The sequence below is a fragment of the Myxine glutinosa genome, chromosome 7 (assembly GCF_964187855.1).
Source record: "Myxine glutinosa chromosome 7, kmMyxGlut1.1, whole genome shotgun sequence".
NCBI classification, from domain to species: domain Eukaryota; kingdom Metazoa; phylum Chordata; class Myxini; order Myxiniformes; family Myxinidae; genus Myxine; species Myxine glutinosa.
The window spans coordinates 62,588,057-62,610,446 of record NC_136267.1 but is presented as its reverse complement, the minus strand read 5'-3'; the positions used below and the strand labels follow the sequence as shown (position 1 = coordinate 62,610,446).

Here is a 22,390-nt window from a genome sequence, read left to right as displayed (position 1 = left end):
TACCCCCTTAATATATCATTTGGTGAGGATTTTTTTTTTTTCATAGTTTATTACCTCCACCACCAAAGGTTATGTTTTTACCCCTGTCTGTCTGTTTGTCCATTTGTGAACAAAATATCTCAAAGTTGTGGACGGATTCGGACGAAATTTGGCAGAGATGTAGCGTATGTGACAAGGACGAAATGATTAGAATTTGGTGAAGATCCGGATTCGGATCCGGCTAATATAATTTTTAAAGTGGTTCTTCAACATTGAGAGATGGGGCCAAAAACGATACATAGCAGATTATATCAAAAAGATGTCGATGGATTTGGACGAAACTTGGTGGACCGGTTGGCTGTCTGACAAGGACGATTCGATTCGATTTTGGTGAAGATCTGAATATGGAATTGGATATGATAATTATTTAATTTTGAAGTTATTTTTCATAATTGGGAGTTAGGGCCAAAAACAATACATTGCAGGAGTGACACGGAGAATCGATTCAATTTTGGTGAAGATCCGGATCCAGTTAGTAGAAAATTTTAAGCGATTCTTCACCATTGAGAGATGTGGCCAACTCAGGTGGAGGTATGCTCTCTACTGAGTGCTGTTCTAGTTTTTTTTTTTTTCTTTGTCGTGCTGTTGCACAAATTTAAATATAATGAACTCGTAAAATTATTTAATCTCCCATCCTTACATACAAGTTTTACATCTCCACACATGCTACTTGTAAATATTTGCATCTGTGGAGGAAAGCAGGTAGGGTTTGAAACAGCAAAGGGCTTATCTTATGAAGCTTTTCTTGGTCGCTTTATGCACCTTTGGCTGGAAGGGCAGTGGGGTAACTATAAAGTCCTAGACACACCTGGGGATAATTTTGGCTGCAACTGAGGCTTGTGGAACCAGTGCCCATCCAACGCACCCACATACATAAGTTTGAATGACTGAACATCTTTAAGAGGTTTGTAAAGAAAGTGGATTGGAATGTTCACCAGACAGTCTTTTTGGAGAGACTTTTCATGTAGGACTTTTCATGTAGTGTAGGACTTTTCATGGTTGAAAGATGCATTCCAAATGTTGGACCAGCTCCTTATTCTATCAAGGTCTGCAAAGAGGGAACAAGCTGCTGTCTGGCTATCTGTAGGGTGAAAGATGTGATGTTAGACTATACAGGCATCAGTTGCAAGTGAAATATGGTTTCCAGATAACTTGATTGTTGATGAAGATGAAGATGAAGATGAGGAACAGGACTGGGCCCAAGACACTTCCTTGGGGAATTCCAATTTCGACAGATGGGAAGATCCTGTTGAGAGACACTTGCTGAGTGGGAGTGGAGGAAGTCTGCAAGTTGTGTGGAAGTGGCCTTGATTGCCGTAGGCGGAGAGTTTGGAGAACAAGGATAAGTGCCAGACTGTATAAAATGCTTTGGATATTATAGCTAGTCTGAGATCCAGGGAATCCCTTCATTATTGGGACAATGGGTGGTGGCCCTTTATAGTTTTATTCATTTTGAAAGTGACTGGCCTGCTGTTTGGGCACACTGACCACAATAACCTCCTCCGATCACTAGCACCCAATATTGGATGGAGGCCCACAATCTTACTCTAATCCAGTGGTAGGTTAATGCCCTTAGTTCATATCAAGAAGTGTCCAAGACTGCTAACTTTGTTCTCTCACCTCTCCCTTCTCCACACCTGACTTTTTTTTTTATTGAAAAACTTCCCACTCTTTCATTCCACTTTCCTCGTTCTTTGTACTTCTAAACTGAGCGTCATCGTCATTGCTCAGAAATAAAAACTGAGTTTTACTTTTGGTTGTTCATTGCTTCAGTTTTGGCTTTTCCAAGGTTTAAGCTTCCTTTGAAGCGTAGTATTAAAGCAGGCCCCGACCACATCCTCCATTTCCTTGCCATTGCTCAATGCCACAACAATGACATTAGAAAAAAGAAATGTCGAGGGAAAGGGTTTGGTCGGGAATTTTTTTTTCCACTTTTCTGATCAGAAACTTACTTTCTACCGAAAAGTATTTGATTGAAAACATGTGAACACAATCAAACCAAGGTTGCTTTATGACTTGATACTGCAATTCTATCATGGTGCTGTATTGCACATTGGGGGTGGTGAGGGGAAGGGGTTATTTAAATTGTAAAAGTGTCAACTTGAGATGTTTCCAAAGATAGCCTATTTGGTATTTCCATTGGAACACACCTCAAGATGCTGAGATCCCAGGTTCAAGTCTTCAGTGCATTCAGAAAGTATTCAGACCCCTTCACTTTTTTCACATTTTGTTATGTTGCAGCCTTATGCTGAAATCGTTTAAATTCATTTTTTCCCTCATCAATCTACACTCAATACCCCACAATGACAAAGAGAAAATAGGATTTTAGAAAGTTTTGCAAATTTATTCAAAAGAAAAAACTGAAATATCACATTGACATAAGTATTCAGACCCTTTGCTATGACACTTGAAATTTAGCTCAGGTGCCTCCCATTTCACTTGATCATCTTTGAGATGTTTCTACACCTTGATTGGAGTCCACCTGTGGTAAATTCAATTGATTGGACATGATTTGGAAAGGCACACACCTGTCCATATAAGGTCTCACAACTGACAATGCATATCAGAGCAAAAACCAAGCCATGAGGTCGAAGGAGCTGCCTGCAGAGCTCAGACAGGATTGTGTCGAGGCACAGATCTGGGGAAGCCTACAAAAGAAAATTCTGCCGCATTGAAGGTTCCCAAGGGCACAGTGGCCTCCATAATTCTTAAATGGAAGAAGGTTGGAACAACCAGGACTCTTCCGAGAGCTGGCCGCCCAGCCAAACTGAGCAATCGGGGGAGAGAGGTGAACAAGAACCCGATGGTCACTGGCTGAGCTCCAGAGATCCTGTGTGGAGATGGGAGAAACTTCCAGAAGGACAACCATCACTGCAACACTCCACCAATCTGGGCTTTATGGCAGAGTGGCCAGACGGAAGCCTCTCCTCAGTGAAAGACACATGAAAGCCCACTTGGAGTTTGCAAAAAAGCACCTAAAGGACTGAGATTGTAAGAAACAAGATTCTGTGGTCTGATGAAACTAAGATTGAACTGTTTGGCCTCAATTCTAAGCATCATTTCTGGAGGAAACCAGGCACTGCTGATCACCTGCCCAATACCATCCCAACGGTGAAGCATGGTGGTGGCAGCATCATGCTGTGGGGGTGTTTTTCAGCAGCAGGGACGGGGGACTGGTCAGGGTTGAGGGAACAATGAACGGAGCAAAGTACAGAGATATCCTTAATGAAAACCTGAAACGGAGCGCTCAGGACCTCAGACTGGGCCGAAGGTTCACCTTCCAACAGGACAATGACCCTAAGCACACAGCCAAGACAACACAGAAGTGGCTTCGGGACAACTCTGTGAAGGTCCTTGAGTGACCCAGCCAGGGCCCTGACTTGAACCCAATCGAACATCTCTGGAGAGCCCTGAAAATGGCTGTCCACCGACGGTCCCCATCCAACCTGAAAGAGCTTGAGAGGATCTGCAGAGAAGAATGGCAGAAAATCCCCAAATCCAGGTGTGCAAAGCTTGTCACGTCATACCCAAGAAGACTCGAGGCTGTAATCGCTGCCAAAGGTGCTTCAACTTAGTACTGAGTTAAGGGTCTGAATACTTATGTCAATGTGATATTTCAGTTTTTCTTTTTAATAAATTTGCAAAACTTTCTAAAATCCTGTTTTCTCTTTGTCATTATGGGGTATTGAGTGTAGATTGATGGAAAAAATGAATTTAAACGATTTCAGCATAAGGCTGCAACATAACAAAATGTGAAAAAAGTGAAGGGGTCTGAATACTTTCTGAATGCACTGTATATGCTGTTGTCGTTTTTTCTCCATTCCACTGTTTCCTAATCTCCTGTCCCTAATAGCTTTGTATACAAAGTTTAAGCTTCTCCATGAAATTTTCCATGGATATATACAGACTTGGCATTTAATATGGAATATCTTTATTTTCTTGACTTGGGTTTAATTTCTTAACTCAGTATATCAATCTGGTGAGTTTCTTTTACACTTTGGTGATTTATTTGTAAAAAGAACCATGTCACTGATTGTCTGTCGCAGCAAGAAGTCAACAACAGGATTATATCACAGGTGGCGTGGCAAAATGTACGGACAGGCACATTTGATGATTGGCTTCACAGTCGGGTATACAAGGGTTGTTGCGTTCTGCATTAGTGGAAAACAACTGCTGCACATCTCCAAAAGTTATTGCCGCTTCCTCTGGAGATGGTCCGTCAACTCGACAATGCTGTTTGTCATGGAGTGGTGGCTTTACGAAATTACGGCATGAAACAGCGTGCTATTGCTCGGCAGTATGGCATCACTCAAGGTCAGGTGCCAAAGATCCTGAAACGAAATGCTCAGAGGGGTGTCCCTACTCCAATACCGAGGCCAGGACGTCCCCGCAGAACCACAAGGAGGGATGATCACCAGCTCCACCGGTTAGTCCGCAATGGCCGTACCAAGTCAGCTAATCGGCTTCGGGCTGAGTGGCAGCAACTGACAAATGTGCCTGTATCCAGAAGGCTAGTCAACCAACGACTGGTTCAAGCAGGCTATAGTGCCAGGCGTCCCCTGAGAAAGCCACGCCTGACCAGACAACACTGCCAGCGCTGATTGCAGTGGGCCAGAGAGCACCGTCAATGGCAGCCAGGACACTGGAATCACGTGATCTTCAGTGACGAGTCTAGATTTCTGGTCCAGCATCAAGATGGCCGCGTCTGAGTGCGCAGACAAGTGCATGAAGCCTTCAACAAAGATTGTATAGTGCCACGAGTCCAAGCTGGAGGTGGTGGGGTGACCGTTTGGGCTGCTTTTCATGCAGGGGGAAAAACTGACCTGGTTGTTCTGAATGGAAACCTGAACCAGTTCAAGTACAGGGCCATTCTGGAAGAAAGATTGCTTCCATTTGCTCATGCAGCCTTTCGAGGCAACTTTGTCTTCCAAGATGACAATGCACGGCCTCATCGTGCTCGCATGATCCAACACTTTCTTGCTGACTGTGGTGTCGAGCATATGGAGTGGCCTGCCATGTCCCCGTATATGAATCCGATAGAGAACTTGTGGGCAGAATTAACCCGTCAAATCGACCACTTGGACCAGCAGCCGACCTCTGTGCGTGCATTGCAGCAGGCTATTGTCACTGCATGGCAAGCGATTCCTGTCCAAACCTTGGCAAATCTCGTGAACAGCATGCATCAACGTGTACATGCTCTCCTGAATGCTCGTGGGGGTTACACGAAGTACTGAACTGTAATTTTACTGTCCGTAATCCCAGTCATAATTTAACTTCTGTTTTTGTTTTAAAAAAATTTGGCTAATGTGCAAAATAAAGAGATACTTCTGGAAAACTAACAGAAGTTTAACACAGTACTGTCCATGAATTGAGTTCGATATCAGTTTACATCACTTTCAAGGATCAATTTATTTGTTTCGAAATGTCAAATGTGGTTTTTGTTTCTTTTAAAGGTCACATTAACAAAATCTAGAATAATTTCAACATAATTCCAATGAACTTTTGGTTCTAAGACATCTTGATAAGTAAGTTCACCCCCACAAAAAAAATATTCCATATTAAATGCCAAGTCTGTGTAAGTATTTTTTTTCGTACATTTTTTTTAAAAGACTGACCTTTTGTTCAAGAAGATAAAATGCTAACCACCTGAAAATCGGTGGCTGCCATTGTTCCCCCCTTGCTAATGTTAATTTTTGAAAACAGAAGTGAATTGGGGTTGCCCAAGTTGAGTAGTTCTGGTGTCTTGTTTTTGTGATGAAACGGATGTTTCTCAAATGTTACTTATTTCATGATGCAATGATGCAAATGATGTTTCAGTTTCATGGTATATAATTAATCAATTACTTATGTTGGTAACTTGCAAAGGTACTCATCCCGTGCCGGGAAAAGTTTAAGTTAATCTATCAATTTGAAATGTTTCATTGACTTTTAAAAGGTTAATTGTGATGCACTTAAAAATACAGCCTTTTCCATTTGAGACCAATTGGTCATTCTGTTTGCCAAAAACAAAATTGGACACTTTGGCCTCAAAATGGCCTCTGAGGCTGCAGTGATATATCCAATGTTACTTGCAGCACAAAGTTGTATCTGTTCCCCGAGTATGGAGTTTATAGCTTAAAATATGTGGCTGTGCACAAGGAAAAGACCCGGACATGGAGGCCCGGAGATGGAGGCCTGGGCGAGAAAGAGAGAAAGAGAGAGAGATAGACGCCGAGAGATTGACGGGGCAAGAAAGAGATTGAGTGGGGAGGGGGAGAGAAAAAGAGGGAGAGAGATGGAAGGGAGCAGGAGCAGAGGGAGAGAGAAAGCAGAGCATGATGAGAGGGAGAAGAGGGGAGGAGGAGATGGGAGGGGTGGGGTACGGAGTGGAGGGGGGAGGGCAGGGGAGGAGGATGTGGATGAGGAGGAGGAGGAGGCAGCACGGATGTTCCATTCTCATAAGCTTGGAGTGCTTGCCAAGTGGCTTAAGCACTCAAGGTAACACTCCAATGAAACGGTTGATAAGGATTGGCTGGCTTGGCAAGCGATAGCAAACTAATTGGTCATGGAACACACACTGTGCCCTGCCTGTTCCCTCTGTGTTGGTACTAGGCCCTTTGCTGCTTCCAATCTTCATCAATGATCTCTCCGACTCTCTGAAAAGTCCTCTCTATCTCTTTGCTGATGACTCCACTCTCTACCGCTCCATACCTCATCCCTCAGATCAGTGGTCTGCAACCTCTTCACTCTCTGCAGACCTGGACAAAATCACAGACTGGTCAAACAAGTGGAACATGTCTTTCAATCCTGACAAATCTCACACTCACTATGTTTCTCCGAAAAGACCGACTGGACAACCCTTCCCTCTACTTTCTCAACAATCCTCTCGAATAAGTTCTGTTGCTCAAGCTTTTGGGTCTCACTATCTGCCATGATATTTCCTGGGAAATCCACATTTCCAAGTTGGCCTCCAAAGCCAGTCGCCCTCTGGGCATCCTCCGTCATGCGAAGTCCTTTCTGGGCACTTCTCAGCTTCTCACCACATACGAAGCTTTCATCCGCAGCTTGATAGAATAGTGCTGCACCCTTTGGGTTGGTTCTCCTGCCTCACATCTCGCTCGGCTTCACGCTCTATAAACCAAGTCTTTTAGAATCATTGGTATCTCCCACGATGAAGCTGATTCTGAGGGCCTGTAGATAGATATCTAATTACTGTGAGCTGTTGGAAAAATTAAGTGATTATTATTAGGAAATAATGAAATTATTATGAAAAAAACAGGAGGTATTCAAAACTATTCTCAGACATCATGCGCACGTAGCATTGAAAAGTGCCTGCACGTTTATGGCCAACTTTTTTTTTCTTATATACAATGTTAACCTAACCCTATAGCTCCTTACTTTTGGGCCACCCTTGCTTTGGGTTGAAGAGAGGTAGAATTCATTTTCAGCCGAATGTTCTCGTACTTGCTTGTTATCACACTCCATCATCGAATCCCCTTTAATCCTTCATTTCTGATCACCTGAGATGTCATGCTGGAAACTTGAAATCAGAAATATGGGATTTAACCCAATTTTCTGTCACTAGAAAATATCAATATTCTGTTTGCACATATTTAATACAGATCTTTCTCAACATATTGTCCTTGCCTTGGACTAGGATCAAACTTGATGATTAGATAAGTGTTTGGTTGTTTTTTTGTAAATGCAATCGTTAGAAAAAAATAATAAGGTAACCAAAGGATGGTGGAGAAGCTTAGACATTGAGAGGTGCACAAGGACAAACCACCTGAAAATGGTTTGTGGACAAATCCACATGTATATTATTTGAACCTGGCATCCCAGCGTCATGATCTCTGGGTTGTGATGGAAATGTAAAAATGTAATTTCCAAATGGACCAGGCAGGATACAATGCTTCTGCCATTATGTGGGACATAGCAGAGCAGTTAAGAGGAAGCATCGTTCATTTTTTCAGGAAAGCACCAAATTTGGCACAGATGTAGTATGGACCTATACAATTGTTTTCCTGAGGGGCACCCAAAAATTCAGAACCCCTGGTGGCCGCCATATTGAATTTCAACATGACCGCCCTCTGTGACCTATTTCCCTCAATAACTTCTATACTATGAGTGGTCTTGGTCTTGTATTGTGGTCTTGGTAATAGCACACCACTTTACCTACCAGTCACACGGTGTGGAAGAACTCTGGATTGCTATTGGCACTGGTAAAAGCTACCACTACCTTGCCATCCATAAAATTGCCACCGGCCTTGGCCACAGGAAGTCCAAGTCTTTGCCATTATTTCATGCCTTCCCTGGCTGCGACAGTGTCATTTTTTGCCCAAATTGGGAAAAAGACAGCCTGGAAGGCTTGGGAGGCATACCCCAGCATCACGCAGACCTTTCATGCTCTCGCTTATAGGCCATCTGTAGATGGTATTACTATGGAACTACAGAGCATAGAAAGATATTGTTACAGACGCGGCTTTTAGATGTTATATTGACCGAGCGGTGGTGTATTTAACCGCGTCCGAACAGTTACTCCCCGATTAAAACCCGATTCCACCCGACGTTGACCAGATCGCCCCACAGATATTCAATCGGGAAATCTCTAAAGCGACCGAAAGAGAAGGAAAAAGAAGAAGAAGAATACGGAGGAAGAACAGATTTATTATACACACACAGCAATGGATGGAAGAAGCAGTAACACAGCGAATGGTTAACTTACACTATTCATTTTTACTTAGCCCCAAGACAAACGAACAGGACAGGACGTTCACACTTACACAGGGGATAATTGCAGGCAGGTAAGGCTTGAGATGGATCGCTTGGTCGGGAGCGCGCAGTTCGCAATCCCTCGCGGTTTTGGCGGGAAACCCTCCGTCGTGTATCCACCGCGGTAAACGTCCCGCGCTGGTTCGGCACACCTGCTCCCCTTCTTGGGGCGGGGCCGTCTCCCTCCTTTCAGCGCGTCTCTCCAAAGCTGGTCTCCTTGCCGAGTACCTCTCCTCTTTGGCTTGGAGCGTTTCGCATCTCACCGCCTCTCTTTGGTGCAGCCTCGTTGCTCCTCTCCCAGGGTCATCTCCAGCTCATCTCCAGTCATCTCATCTCCTAAAGCAGTCCCTTGCAGTCGCTTTTATTACCTCGAGTGAAATCAAGCCGCCGACTCCGAGGGCACGCCTACCGGGTCACTCACCGCGGTGTTGATTGGCTGTTAGGGCTGGTTCACTCCTTCCCTCTTACGACGAGGTGGAGACACGCCTTTCTTCCCCAACCTTACCTCGTGGCCAATGGTGGTTTGAAGAAAACCGGCCAAAATGCGGAAGGCAATTGGAAGGGAGGTTTTGGGGAAATTGGAAGGACCTACGCTTATTTTGTTTGATACAATGCAAAGTCAATCTAGTGGGAAAACACATACTTAGCCTACATGGAATAAGGAAATACACTATTTAAAAGATATATCGTGACCTGCGTGTATATTTCATGCAATTAACTAGGACGCTGACTGCGACCATTATTTACATTACAGGGTGGTACCGTACGTTTGTAACGTTCACATTGTAACGTTCACATTGTAACGTTTCCATTGTAACGTTTTCACATTCATTACACTTCCTCCAAAATTGTTACACACTTCTCAAAATCGTTACACACTTCTCAAAATCGTTACAATATGTTGCCATCCTCTATGACCGGACTACCGAGATAAAGACAGTGAATGACATGCGCCGACACTTGTTCACGAAGAAGGCAAGAACAATTGATCACATTCCCCCAACAGCAGACGCCTTCGAACAACACCTAAAACGTGTATGTTTTCAGGCTGGACACGTATGGAGTCAGGCACTTGTGCCCTACCCAGAACTTCCATCACCAGCTGATTGGGGCTGGATGAAAACAGGGACTTCTTGGACACCAATTTGGACCACAATACCACTGATACAGGAGGCATGTTCAGAGCTTACAAGCTGCCATTGTAAGTCGGCCTGTAAAGGCAACTGTAAATGCTCCAGGGCAAATCTGCCCTGCACATCACTGTGTGACTGCGATGGACAGTGCTTGTAGTACTACGCGTCTGTGCGAGAGCCTCCACCTTTCAAGTGCCCACAATATTTTAAGTTAAAACTGCAACTGTGTGTAACTTTGATTAATTAATACCATTCCATTGTTATCAGATTATAACATTATAATGTTATCGCTCATAGAAATTATTTTAGGTAAAATTTCAATTCCAAGTGATACACATTGCTTTATTGGTCTCTGATAAGAATGGAATACCACCGTTTAAAAATGGCCTCTAAACGGTGGTATTCCATTGTTATCAGAGACCAATAAAGCAATGTGTATCACTTGGAATTGAAATTTTACCTAAAATACTATGAGATTCAAGGAAAATGGAAACACCATGGCGGCCATCTTGAAATTAAAGATGATGGATGCCAATCTTTATGCAATTGATCCCATTGGATTCAGAGACCATGAAAACATGGGGTAAGACACTGGAACTGTGGTGTTATCGCTCATAGTATCGAAGTTATTGAGGGAAATAGGTCACAGAGGGCGGTCATGTTGAAATTCAATATGGCGGCCACCAGGGGTTCTGAATTTCTAGGCGCCCCTCAGGAAAACAATTGTATAGGTCCACACTACATCTGTGCCAAATTTGGTGCTTTCCTGAAAAAATGTTTGCCGTTTTGACGTTCCACAAAGAGCCCCACTTAGCTCTTTCACGAGCCTCGATTCAGTATACAAAAAAAAAAGAACGATACGTCCTATTTTTCGGTCTTAACTGCCTAAGTAACACCATTAGGCACGACACACTCAGAAAAGTGCTGGGAAAATCTTGTTTACCGAGCACTTTTAGACTGGGGATGAAGATGAGGATCATTTGTTTGTTTCCACATTACTCATTAGGGATTTCCTGGTACTTGGAAGGTTGCAGACACGCACAGTGAGTTTTGAATGATGATCCCCATTTGATGCATTTTTCACAGGCATCTGTGATGTCTGCTCTTTCTCCCTTCCCTCTCGTCCTGCACAAAATGTTCTATAGAACCAAAAAATGTTTTGTAGAATTTCTCTCTCTCTCTCTCTGCCCCCTCCTCTCTCTCTCTCTCTCTCTCTCTCTCTCTCTCTGCCCCCTCCTCTTTCTCTCATTTTTCTCTCCACTCTCCGCTCCTCTCTCTCTCTCTCCTCTCTCTCTCTCTCTCTCTCTCTCTCTCCTCTCTCTCTCTCTCTCTCTCTCTCTCTCTCTCTCCTCTCTCTCTCTCTCTCTCTCTCTCTCTCTCTCTCGCGCCCCCTGCTGGCCGTTCGTGTGTTGGGCGTGGCGTCATGGCGGCTGTGAGCAACTGCTCTGTGGTGTAGTGAGTTCTTTGCGAGTTTTCCTTCTCTCCTGCCCTCCCCTGCCCCCCCTCCCTCTCCTTCCTATCCTGTGTACTTTGGCACTTTGTTTTCATCCGTTCTACACTTTTGTCTTCGAGAGAGAGAGGATTGAGAGCGGGCCCGTTTTGGGTGCGGCCTACTGGCTTCGACGGCGTTTTGTAAGCCATTTTTGTGCTTATAATGCACGTTTATTACTTACTTTAGTTTGATTATTTTGGTTTGATACCTTCTTGTCCGGTTCGGACAAGTGGGGGTGTTGAATTCGCTGGTATGGCGAATGCACGCTCTCGGTTAGAGGCGTTCGATAGCCTAACGAGGAAGCATGCATTTGTGTGTGTTCCACCAGAAGGAGTCCTCACTGAGGATGTGGTACTCGCAGTGGGGAAAATAATCGGGTGTGAGCATGTCCGAGCTGCCTCACGAATGAATCAAAAAGTTGTTATCTTCCTGTCCGAAGAAAACTTTGTTCATGACGTCGTGAGTGCAGGTTTAGCCACAGAAGGTGGTGTGTTTATGTTAGCGTCCCCCATGGATACTCCAGCGATGAAAATCGTTGTATCAAACGTACCACCATTTATACCAAACGACAAACTAATGTCAGTCCTTTCCCGTTATGGAACAGCTGTGTCAAGAATGTCCATGATCCCTCTGAAGAGCCGAGACGAGAGGATAAAACACGTAATGAGTTTCCGTCGCCAAGTTTACATGGTACTTCCCGATCGTGGTGATGATACAGGGTTAAATATTTCATTTAAAGTAAAATCCGACGATCGGGAGTATCAAATGTATGCCTTGTCAGCCTCACTAACGTGTTTTCACTGTGGAGCCTTTGGTCACGTTAAACGTTTTTGTCCCAAGGTTTCGTGTTCAAAGTGTGGGGAAAATGGCCACGCATACACCGATTGTAAAAAGGATAATACTCGTGTTTCTATTCAACCGATTGGAGTTAATCCTGTGAGTGTGCCGGTTCCTGCTGTTCCCTCCTGCAGTGAGACGAACAATAGCAGCATCGATGCGCATATCCCGAGTCCAAAAAACGATCGCACTTCACTTCCTGTCACGGAAACCGAAGCGACCCCAACTCGCACAACCTTTGCTGCGATTCCCTCATGTAGTGAAGGAATGGAGGAGGACCCTATTATTGGTTCTAAAAAACGAAGGGTGTCGGTTGATAATTTTTCTACCAGTAATCCTAAAAAGGTGGTATTGGAGAAGGCCAGTGTAGCTGAACACACACCTCAATGTGTTCCTAATGCTTCCATCGGGTTTGAAAAAAGGGATGGTGAATCCGGTGCTGCAACTGAGGATAATATGTCTGAAGGTTCGTGTACAAACTCTGTGGATGCAAATTGCTATAGGGGTGAAATAAGTTGCAATGCTGAACACGTTGATAAACCCTCGAACGAACCATTACGATCATTGACATCAGTCACTGTGAACGAGCAGACAGTGACTGACTCATCCCTCTGCAGTGCTGCTCTACCGATGCAGATTCAAAACTGTGTTACCGAGTCGTTCATCGATTCGGTAGATTGTGCTCCACAAGAGGATGAAACTGAGGCTTCAACTTCTGACGAGCACAAATATCACCAGGGCATCGTGGATTGCACAGTGGAGCTCTCCAGCGAATCCCCAGAGATACTGACAATTCCCATAGTGACCACGGAGGCCGACATCCTCGATCCTGGAGGGACCTTGTCAGACTTGTCGGAATCTGATGAGGATGAGGAGGTGCCTGAGTTGTCTCAGTCTCAGTTGAGTCAGCCAATGATATCTCCTCAACTCGTACTCTCCTTTTTGAATGAAACCTATAGACAGCGAAATGTAGTTATCAGGGATACATTTCCCGATTTAGTTTCATTTATTCAATCAGCAAAGGAAATAACAAGAAAGGGCAAGGATTTTCCACTAACAAGGTCACAATTTCACCGACTCAGGAAATTTATTACAAAAGCCAGTCTTGAGATTTCGCAACACCCAATCAAACCCTTTGATAAGGAATGAAGCAAATTACCTTTGGCACCTTGAACATTAATGGTGGAGGTGCAAACCCAAACCGCCAAGCTCAAGTGCAAAGTTTGTTTCGGCGCAAAAACGTCGATGTACTTTTACTGCAGGAAACGCACATCACCCAAAACGTAGAATATGATTGGTGTCGCGTTTTTGGGGGACAGTGCTTTTTTAGCAACCTGTCTTCCCTTTCGGCAGGTGTTGCGTTCGTACTTCGACCAGGGCTAGTACCTGAGTCAATCCTCTTCCAGGAGATCATTAAAGGCCGATTCAGCTCTCTTGAACTGGAGGTTAATAACTTCCATTTCACATTATTCAATGTGTATGCACCAAGTGAGAGCACAGAACGGAAAGCTTTCTTTGCGTCTGTGATTAATCACCTGCAGACAGTTGACCTAAACCAATGTACGTGTATCGGGGGTGATTTTAACTGTACCTTTGAACCTGTAATGGACAGGAACTCGGCAGAACCTCATCCCGAATCATGTATTGATTTATCCCTTTTCCTCTCTCGGGTGGGTTTGCTAGATGTATGGAGGGTACTTTTCCCCAATGAACCTCAGTTTACCTGGAGCCGTATCACCGGAGGAAGAGTGTCCCTTGCGAGACTCGACCGATGGTATATAAACTCACCTTTTAGAAACGCTATAGTCTCTCCGGATTATTTTCCGTCAATATTCTCAGACCATCATCTAGTAACCATGGGGTTTCTTTTTCCTCAGTCAATAAATAAAAGTGCATACTGGAAATTTAATACTAGTCTTCTAGAAGATGGTCTATTTAAAGAAGCCTTCCAAGTTTTCTGGGCTAATCAAATCCAAAGAAAGCCCTCTTTTTCTTCTGTTAATCTTTGGTGGGACAATACGAAAGCCCAGATTCGGGTGTTTTGTCAACAGTTCAGAGCTAACATTACAAATGTGAAGAATATAACAATGACTTGTTTGGAGGCTGACATTGTACAGCTCGAAGGTAAACTTGCTAAAAATAATAATGCAAGAAACTTCCAGTTATTACTAGAAAAGAAGACTCAGTTGAGAGAGTTAATCCAGGAGAAAGCAGCAGGGTTGTTGCTCAGACTAAGGGTTAAGAACTTAAAGGTTTTAGATACCCCTAGCAAAGCTTTTTTTCGTCTGGACTCTGTCACTAAAGCACCCAAGAACATCTTTTCGGTAATTAATCCTGGCGGAACTGTCGTTGTTAATCCCAGAGACAGACGGTTATGTGTTCAGGACTTCTTTTCCAAACTGTTTTCAAAACAGGTCGTTTGTGAGGAAACAATGAGACTTTTAACCTCTCGCCTATCCTCGTTAACCGAGTCCCAGCGGCTGGATATGGACTCGCCAATTACGCTTGAGGAGTTAACGCAAGCCCTGGCTGGAATGGACTCGGGAAGAGCCCCTGGAATCGATGGTCTGCCGGCTGAATTTTATGAGGAATTTTGGGAACTATTAGGTCCAGAACTGATGCATGTTCTTGAATCATCACTGACTCATGGAGAATTGCCTTTAAGTATGAGAAGAGCGGTGATGTCCCTTCTTCCAAAGGCTGGTGATCTGCGACAAATGAAGAATTGGAGACCTGTTTCTCTACTATGCACTGATTATAAAATCCTTTCAAAAGTTCTGGCGAATCGAGCTAAAAGGGTAATTGGCGATTTGGTTCACCCTGATCAGAGTTATTGTATTCCAGGTAGATCTATGTATGATAACATATTTTTCATTAGAGATCTCATAGATGGCAACTGTGTGCAGAATGATTTTGGTATAATTTTTCTTGATTTAGAAAAGGCTTTTGATAGCATCGATCATGTCTTTTTAAATCATGTGCTTGAAGCCTGTGGATTTGGAGATAATTTCAGAACTTATATTGCTTTATTGTACAACAATATATTCAGTTTAGTAAAGGTGAACAATGAGCTTTGTTCTCCCATACAGGTTCAAAGGGGGGTAAGGCAAGGTTGCCCCGTCTCCGGCTTACTGTTCACCCTTGTAATGGAATCACTTCTCGTGTCACTAAGGAATAACGTTTCTGGAATGAGCATATCTCCTGATCATCCTCCAGTTGTTGTATCGGCGTATGCTGATGATGTTGCAATCATTGTTAAAAACAATAACGACATTGCAGCTCTGGCTAAGTGCCTACATTTGTTTGGTTTAGCTTCCTCGTTGAAGTGCAACTGGGAAAAGAGCAAAGCGCTATGGGTTCCCTCTGTCAGGGACAGCGCATCTGGAATGGCGCAAGACCCGCCAATACACCTTCCTGCAAGTTTAAAGTGGGTGGATGGAGGTGTTCGCTATCTTGGAGTGTTCCTTGGATCCCCACAGTACAGCCAGAAAAACTGGGAAGGTGTCGCTGAACGCGTAAAGAAGAGATTGAGTAGATGGAGGAGAGCCCTGCCTCACCTTTCGTATAAGGGCCGAGTTTTGGTAGTCAAGAACCTCGTCGCCTCCTTCCTGTGGCACAGATTCATCTGCCTGCAACCACCAGAAGGCTTGGTGAAGGAAGTGCAAAGACAACTGTTGGAGTTCTTTTGGGGAGGGCATCACTGGTTACGGCCAAACGTTGTATGCCGTCCATTGGCCGAGGGTGGCCAGAGTATGGTCGACATCAGGAGCCGCATAATGGCCTTTCGGCTATGCACTGTGCAAAAACTTTTGGTGAAAGAACAACTACCAAACCATGTTTTGGCCACCCACATTTTGCGGCAAGCTGGTGGGCTGGGATATGGCCGCGAATGTTTCTTGGTCCTGCTTCAACAAGTTGACACATCTCCTCTTCCTGTTTTTTATCAGAGTGTGTTGAATGCTTGGCAGAACCTCACTGTGTGCCGTCAAGAAGACATCTACGATATTCATATGTTTGCACAAGAGCCTTTGTTCTGCAATCGGCTTTTCCCAAACATACCCAAAAGTAGGGACCTCTGCCAGCATTTCATAACTGCCGGCATCACAAAAGTATGGCACCTCCGGCAAGTTTCAGGTTGCGGGTGGAAATCAGCTCGAGAAGTAGCCGAGCTAGCAGGAATTCGGTCTGAAAGAGTGACTGCAAAAGTGGTGAGAGAGGTGATACGAATAGGGGTACAGCTGAGAGTATGCTGGTCCCACGAGCTCGAACCATTGCACGACGAGTGGATTTTTCCTGGGTTACTGGTGCACTTCAAGTTGGAAGACTTACCCCCGGTTAGCATGGGGATAAGCCCCTTTCAAGAAACCAGCAGTAAAGAGCTATACAAATCGTGTGTCAAGTTACTGCTGGGGGATACGCCGCTAAATGGAGTAATCCGGTGGAAGAAACTGTTGCCTGTGGGACCCCCCTCTGAACCTGTATGGAACTCCATGTATAGCAAGCTCATAAGTAAAAGATCCGGTGATCTCCAATGGAGACTGATCCACTGGATAGTCCCCTCTAATAAGTTAATCAGCCATTTCTCTCCTACATCCACATGTTGCCCATTCTGCATATGCACGGAGGACGTGTTCCACGCCTTCATTAATTGTGTGAGATTGGTTCCTTTGTTTCGGTGCTTTAATCTCGTGGCACACAGAATGAGGGTTGGTTTCTCGTTGTGTTCTTTTATTTTCGGCTTTGATGCCAAGCCAAGCAAGGAGAATATGTTAATGAGGTTTCTGGTCGCAACAGCCAAGCTGGCAATATACCTCTCAAGAAGGGAGAAATTGAATGGAAAACCTGCCGGGGAATGCAATGTAATGTTGTTTTTCAATGCCCTTGTGTCAGCAAGACTTAAACTAGAGTTTTTTTTCTATAAAGATGCAAACGATCTTGATGAATTCGCCAATACTTGGTGTCATGAAGGGTTGTGCGAGGTTCGTGAGAACCAACTGGTAATGTTTTTGTAGGTTGCTTAAAGTTAATGGTTTATTTTGGCAAATTGTGTGCCGTGATGCCTCTGTTACCTTTTCTTTTCATTTCATTGCTTTTTCTTGCAATTTTGATTGGTGTGAAGATATAAATACATTTTTGTACTATTTTGATAATAAAAGGACTTCAAAAGTCTCCTCTCTCTCTCTCTCTCTCTCTCTCTCTCTCTCTCTCTCTCTCTCTCTATCTCTCTATCTCTCTATCTCTCTATCTCTCTCTCTATCTCTACCCCTCAGCTCTCCAGTCTCCACCCCTCTCTTTCTCTCTCTCTCTCTCACCAGCAGAGTTTTGGGGAAGGGTAGGGGGGGGGGCAATGCCCCCACCTTAATTTTTTTCAGTAGTTTACAATTAAGATAAAAACATCCCGTATTTAAACGTGAGTAACAATAATGAACGTAAACTGTAACTACACTAACAAACGGTAATTTTGGAAGTCAGACCTAGCTATCCATTTTTAATATTAAGCCCTTGCCCCTCTCCCCCCAAATAGAGAACTCAAACTACGCCTATGCTCTCTCTCTCCGCTCAGGTCTCTTGCACTCCCTCACCCTCTTCTCCCCTCTCCCTCATACCCTTGCTCTCCTCCCCCTCTCTCTCCTCCCCTTTTCCTCTCCTCCCCTTTTTCTGTCCTCTCCCTCTCTCCCTGCATAATGATTGCAGATGAAAGGCCTCATGGCTCATACTTCTTACCTTGAAGCACACTGTCCTAAGAGTTACGATCATATTGACCTGATTCGTCAGTGCATGAGTAAGATGTTCTTTGAAAATAAATAAATAAACACTCGAAGCAGTTCAAAGGAAAGGATAACAGGGGTTATTTTTTATCTTGACTTAGAACTGCTAATTTATTGTAAATACCTTATCAGTCCCTTGTTCATATTTTGGTAGTGGACTGATTTAGTGTGTAGCATTATATAAAACTACAACAAAACATTTCTGTCACAATTATATATTTCATATTTGATGCTTTTTTTGTTTTTTCTACAGTCGAGAAAATCATGTGCGTACATTGAACGGAATACAAGGGAGGACCTCAAGAGGCTATGTACCAATTGGCATTGTGGGATGTTAACCTGTGGTCATACTAATAATTGTTAGGTGACGGCACCAACCAGGCCGCCCAAAACTATAAACACGACGATGGATGCAGCATCCCTCTGGATCAGGTAAGTAAGCTCCTGTTCGACAGCTTACAGTGCAACTTCTTCCTCTACCAGAAAAATCGATACGTAATGATCAAATAAGCGAGATTGGAAATGCACATTCTAAGCTTGTAAGTGATAGTCATTAAGCTGTGCGAGGCATTTTAAAAGTGTAACCGGCGTTTGCCCAGCGTAATGTATATTTAATGTCTGGTTCCTTTATTCCAATCTGTATTACATTACCATTGTATAATATATCATGAATGTGTGTGGTTATAACATTGGATGAGATTGCCATTGTGCAGTTCTGGGTGCGAATACCATTGCCTCTGATTCAAAGCCGATAATGCCCTCTTGTAGTTGAACTTTTAGTTTCTTTGATCGATATTATCGCAGACTTTGAGTCATCTGTTTCAGATAATATGAGATAACGTTGGTTAAGAGCTAGTTCATTTATAAAATACAAAAGGACAAAGGTTGTTTTGTGGGAAGGCCTGGGCTGGCCATATATGAGCGATGAGGGCAGAGTCGACTTGTGCTGCCTGTCCCGCCCTGCTGGTCCTGACGAAGACGAGGACGAGGGAACCCGATCCGTGTCTGCTGTTGGTTTACTTGGGTGTGAATTGAGTGTCGGTGATGTCTTTGTTTGATACGCACCTCTGTTTTCTGCGGAAGCAGCACCTGTCGTTCATGTTGAAAATTTCACCTCCGAATTTTCAGCAAATGTCTAAGGTGAGCTTGGTCTAAAGCTCCAATGAGCTGCTGAATGTTCACTTGATTATTTGATTGTGCACTCATTCCATAGGCCTACAGGATTCGTTCATGTTGTCTGCATTCTCATTGGAAGTTGAGGTAAAATTAATTATAATTTATTTATAATAATTACCGTAGTTATATAATTACCGTATAATAAAAGGGGACCGAAAAACAACAACAACCACAGTTCCCGAAAAAGGCCAACCCCCGCTTGCGGGGAAAAATGGCCTCTAAAGGTGGGGGTTTTTTTTTTTTTGTTGTTTTTTTTTTAAATAATAATTACCGTAGTCATAATAATAAAATTTTAAAATTAGTAAAATTATGATTTTTTTTTTTTGGACATTAATATAATTAAATAAAATTTGAGTTGGGCTATATTTGATCGATTACAATGTCAATCCCACTTTCCCCCATCTGATTTCCTTTGAACTTCCTTTTGTCTAGAGTGGCTGGAACCGTCGGTATGTACATCATGCAACTTCGTCATCACTTCTCCATTAATTGAAATACTGAGCCAATTGTGTTAAAACTCGAATGAATGAATGGCACAAAAAAAGAATTTTGCTTGGCACAGGTTTGGACTCGAGGAGCTAATTGACAAAGGGCAGCAGGTTTAAAAACATCTGAGGAGTATTGGGGACATTACGAGGAGGAATAACGCAAACATGAGTATGGCCTGGAGAGGTACAATGGGAGAGAATCAACATATTGTGGATGTGCACCACGTAGTTCTGGACAACCCAGATGAACAACCCAGATGAAAGACTGAAGTGAGGAAGATGACACAACAGACACAGGTAGATGATTCCATAATCTGGAGAATAAGGGAGTAAAAGAATTTCAGTGGGCAACCTGCCTGGACTTGGTCAGAGTGAACATGTGAGCATTTCTTGAGGCACGTGCAACCTCGGGTGGCTTTGAAAGGGTAGAAGTAGGAGAGTGCAGGTGGCACAAGGCCAGATGTAATGATGATACACAAGGCCAGATGCTCGTACAAAATGGAGAGCTCCCCAACAATTTGCTGCCTGTGGGAGAGTGTGAGTCTCTGGAAATCCACCTCTTGTGTTAAGATTCCATTGGCATAGAAGGCCTTCTACCCTTCATTCTGAAAACACTCCCTTTGCCCCCCTCAAATGATTCCCTTTACTTTCTAAATGCAAGACCTTACTACATCCACCATTCTTCCAACCCTAGGTAGACATATATCGCTCGATTTACAAAGTCTATATGCTTTACTCTTCTCGAAAGGATCCCATTACCTCACAACCAATTGCTTTAATTCGGCTACCTATTATCCCTCACCTAATCAATTTGGCATATCTAATTTGCTGTATTACAAATGTCATTACAAATGAATTCCTGCCATGACTGATATTATCATTTAACATTCCTTCAACATCCTTAACTCCTGCTCCAATAAGATGAAACACAGCTCTAATTACTATCCTCGCTGCCCTCACCCATTTACTCTCACCCACCCGCCCTCACCGCTGCCGCCCTCACCGCTGCCTCCCTCACCGCCGCCATCCCCCACACTGCCACCCCCCACACTGCCATCACCGCCGCCATCCCCTGCCAAGCCATCACCGCTGCCTTCCCCCGCCCACCCTCACCGATGCCTCCCTCACCGCCGCCATCCCCCACACTGCCATCCCCCACACTGCCATCCCCCACACTGCCATCCCCCACACTGCCATCCCCCACACTGCCATCCCCCACACTGCCATCCCCCACACTGCCATCACCGCCGCCATCCCCCACACTGCCATCACCGCCGCCATCCCCCACACTGCCATCACCGCCGCCACCCCCCACACTGCCATCACCGCCACCATCCACCACACTGCCATCACCGCCGCCATCCCTCACACTGCCATCACTGCCACCATCCCTCACACTGCCATCACCGCCGCCATCCCTCACACTGCCATCACCGCCGCCATCTCCTGCCAAGCCATCACCGCCACCTTCCCCCGCCAAGCCATCACCGCCGCAATCACCGCTGCCATCCCTCGCCAAGCCATCACCGCCGCCTTTCTCCACACTGCCATAACCGCCGCCATCCCCCATTCTGTCTGTCTCTGGGAAACTGCCATCATTCCATCCCCCATTCTGTCTGTCCGCCATCCCCCACACTTCCATCACCGCTGCCATCCCCCACACTGCCATCACCGCCGCCATCCCCCACACTGCCATCACCGCCGCCATCCCCCACACTGCCATCACCGCCGCCATCCCCCACACTGCCATCACCGCCGCCATCCCCCACACTGCCATCATCGCCGCCACCCCCACACTGCCATCACCGCCGCCACCCCCCACACTGCCATCACCGCCGCCATTCCTTGCCAAGCCATCACCGCCGCCATCCCCCGCCAAGCCATCACTGCTGCCACCCCCCACACTGCCATCACCGCCGCCACCCCCCACACTGCCATCAACGCTGCCATCCCCCACACTGCCATCACCGCCGCCATCCGTCACACTGCCATCACCACCGCCATTCCTTGCCAAGCCGTCACCGCCGCCATCCCCCGCCAAGCCATCACTGCCGTCTTCCCTCGCCAAGCCATCATTGCCGTCTTCCCTCACTCCACCACCTACGCCTCCCTGCCTCTCTCCCATGCCCCACCATCACCACTACCCTCCCCTGCCCCGCCATCACTGCCACTTTCCCAGAGGCCGTACCGCCGCCTTCCCCTGCCCAGGCTGCACCGCTGCCCTCAACACTGCCTTCCCCTGCTCCGTCTTCCCCTCGGACACCACGAGCTCTCCTCAGCCCCCACATGCACCACCATCTAACTCATGTCTCAATCATCATTTCGCTACCTTTCTTTATACCTGCACTACCGACCAATTAATCCAATGCCATGATAGAATAAATGTACTAAACGACCTGTGTTGACTAGGCATTACTATTTTTTTTTTATTTTTTTTTTATTTTTTTTTTTGTATACAAGATCGAGGCTCGTGAAAGAGCGAACATTAATCACACAGAAAGACAAACCGACACATAAAACATATAACATCGGGAGCGGTAGACAAGATGGGGAGAGAGGGGGAAGGACACAAACACAACATTTGAGAGCAGGGACCGAGAGACATGGAGACATCGAGAGATCTGAGAGAGGGCGAGGGCTTTGGGGGGGGGGGGGGGGGGCATGGGACGGGGGCGGTGGGAGAGGTATAAAACATATGGACACTGC

At 45.1% G+C, this 22,390-nt stretch overlaps 1 protein-coding gene across 4 annotated transcripts in view; it reads left to right on the top strand.

Moving 5' to 3' along the window:
• The window catches only part of LOC137431290 (5'-AMP-activated protein kinase subunit gamma-2), a 166,775-nt gene that overhangs the window by 37,575 nt on the left and 106,810 nt on the right, over positions 1 to 22,390 (top strand). Inside the window, exon 1 of one of the 4 annotated variants that reach the window (XM_068122457.2) lies at positions 18,940 to 19,160. The exons of the other annotated variants lie outside the window; for them this stretch is intronic. Within the exon in view, the coding sequence (XP_067978558.1) occupies positions 19,065 to 19,160 (96 nt within the window). The 5' untranslated portion in view covers positions 18,940 to 19,064. Of the gene's footprint in view, positions 1 to 18,939; positions 19,161 to 22,390 lie in introns of those variants that run through there. 4 annotated transcript variants of the gene reach the window in all.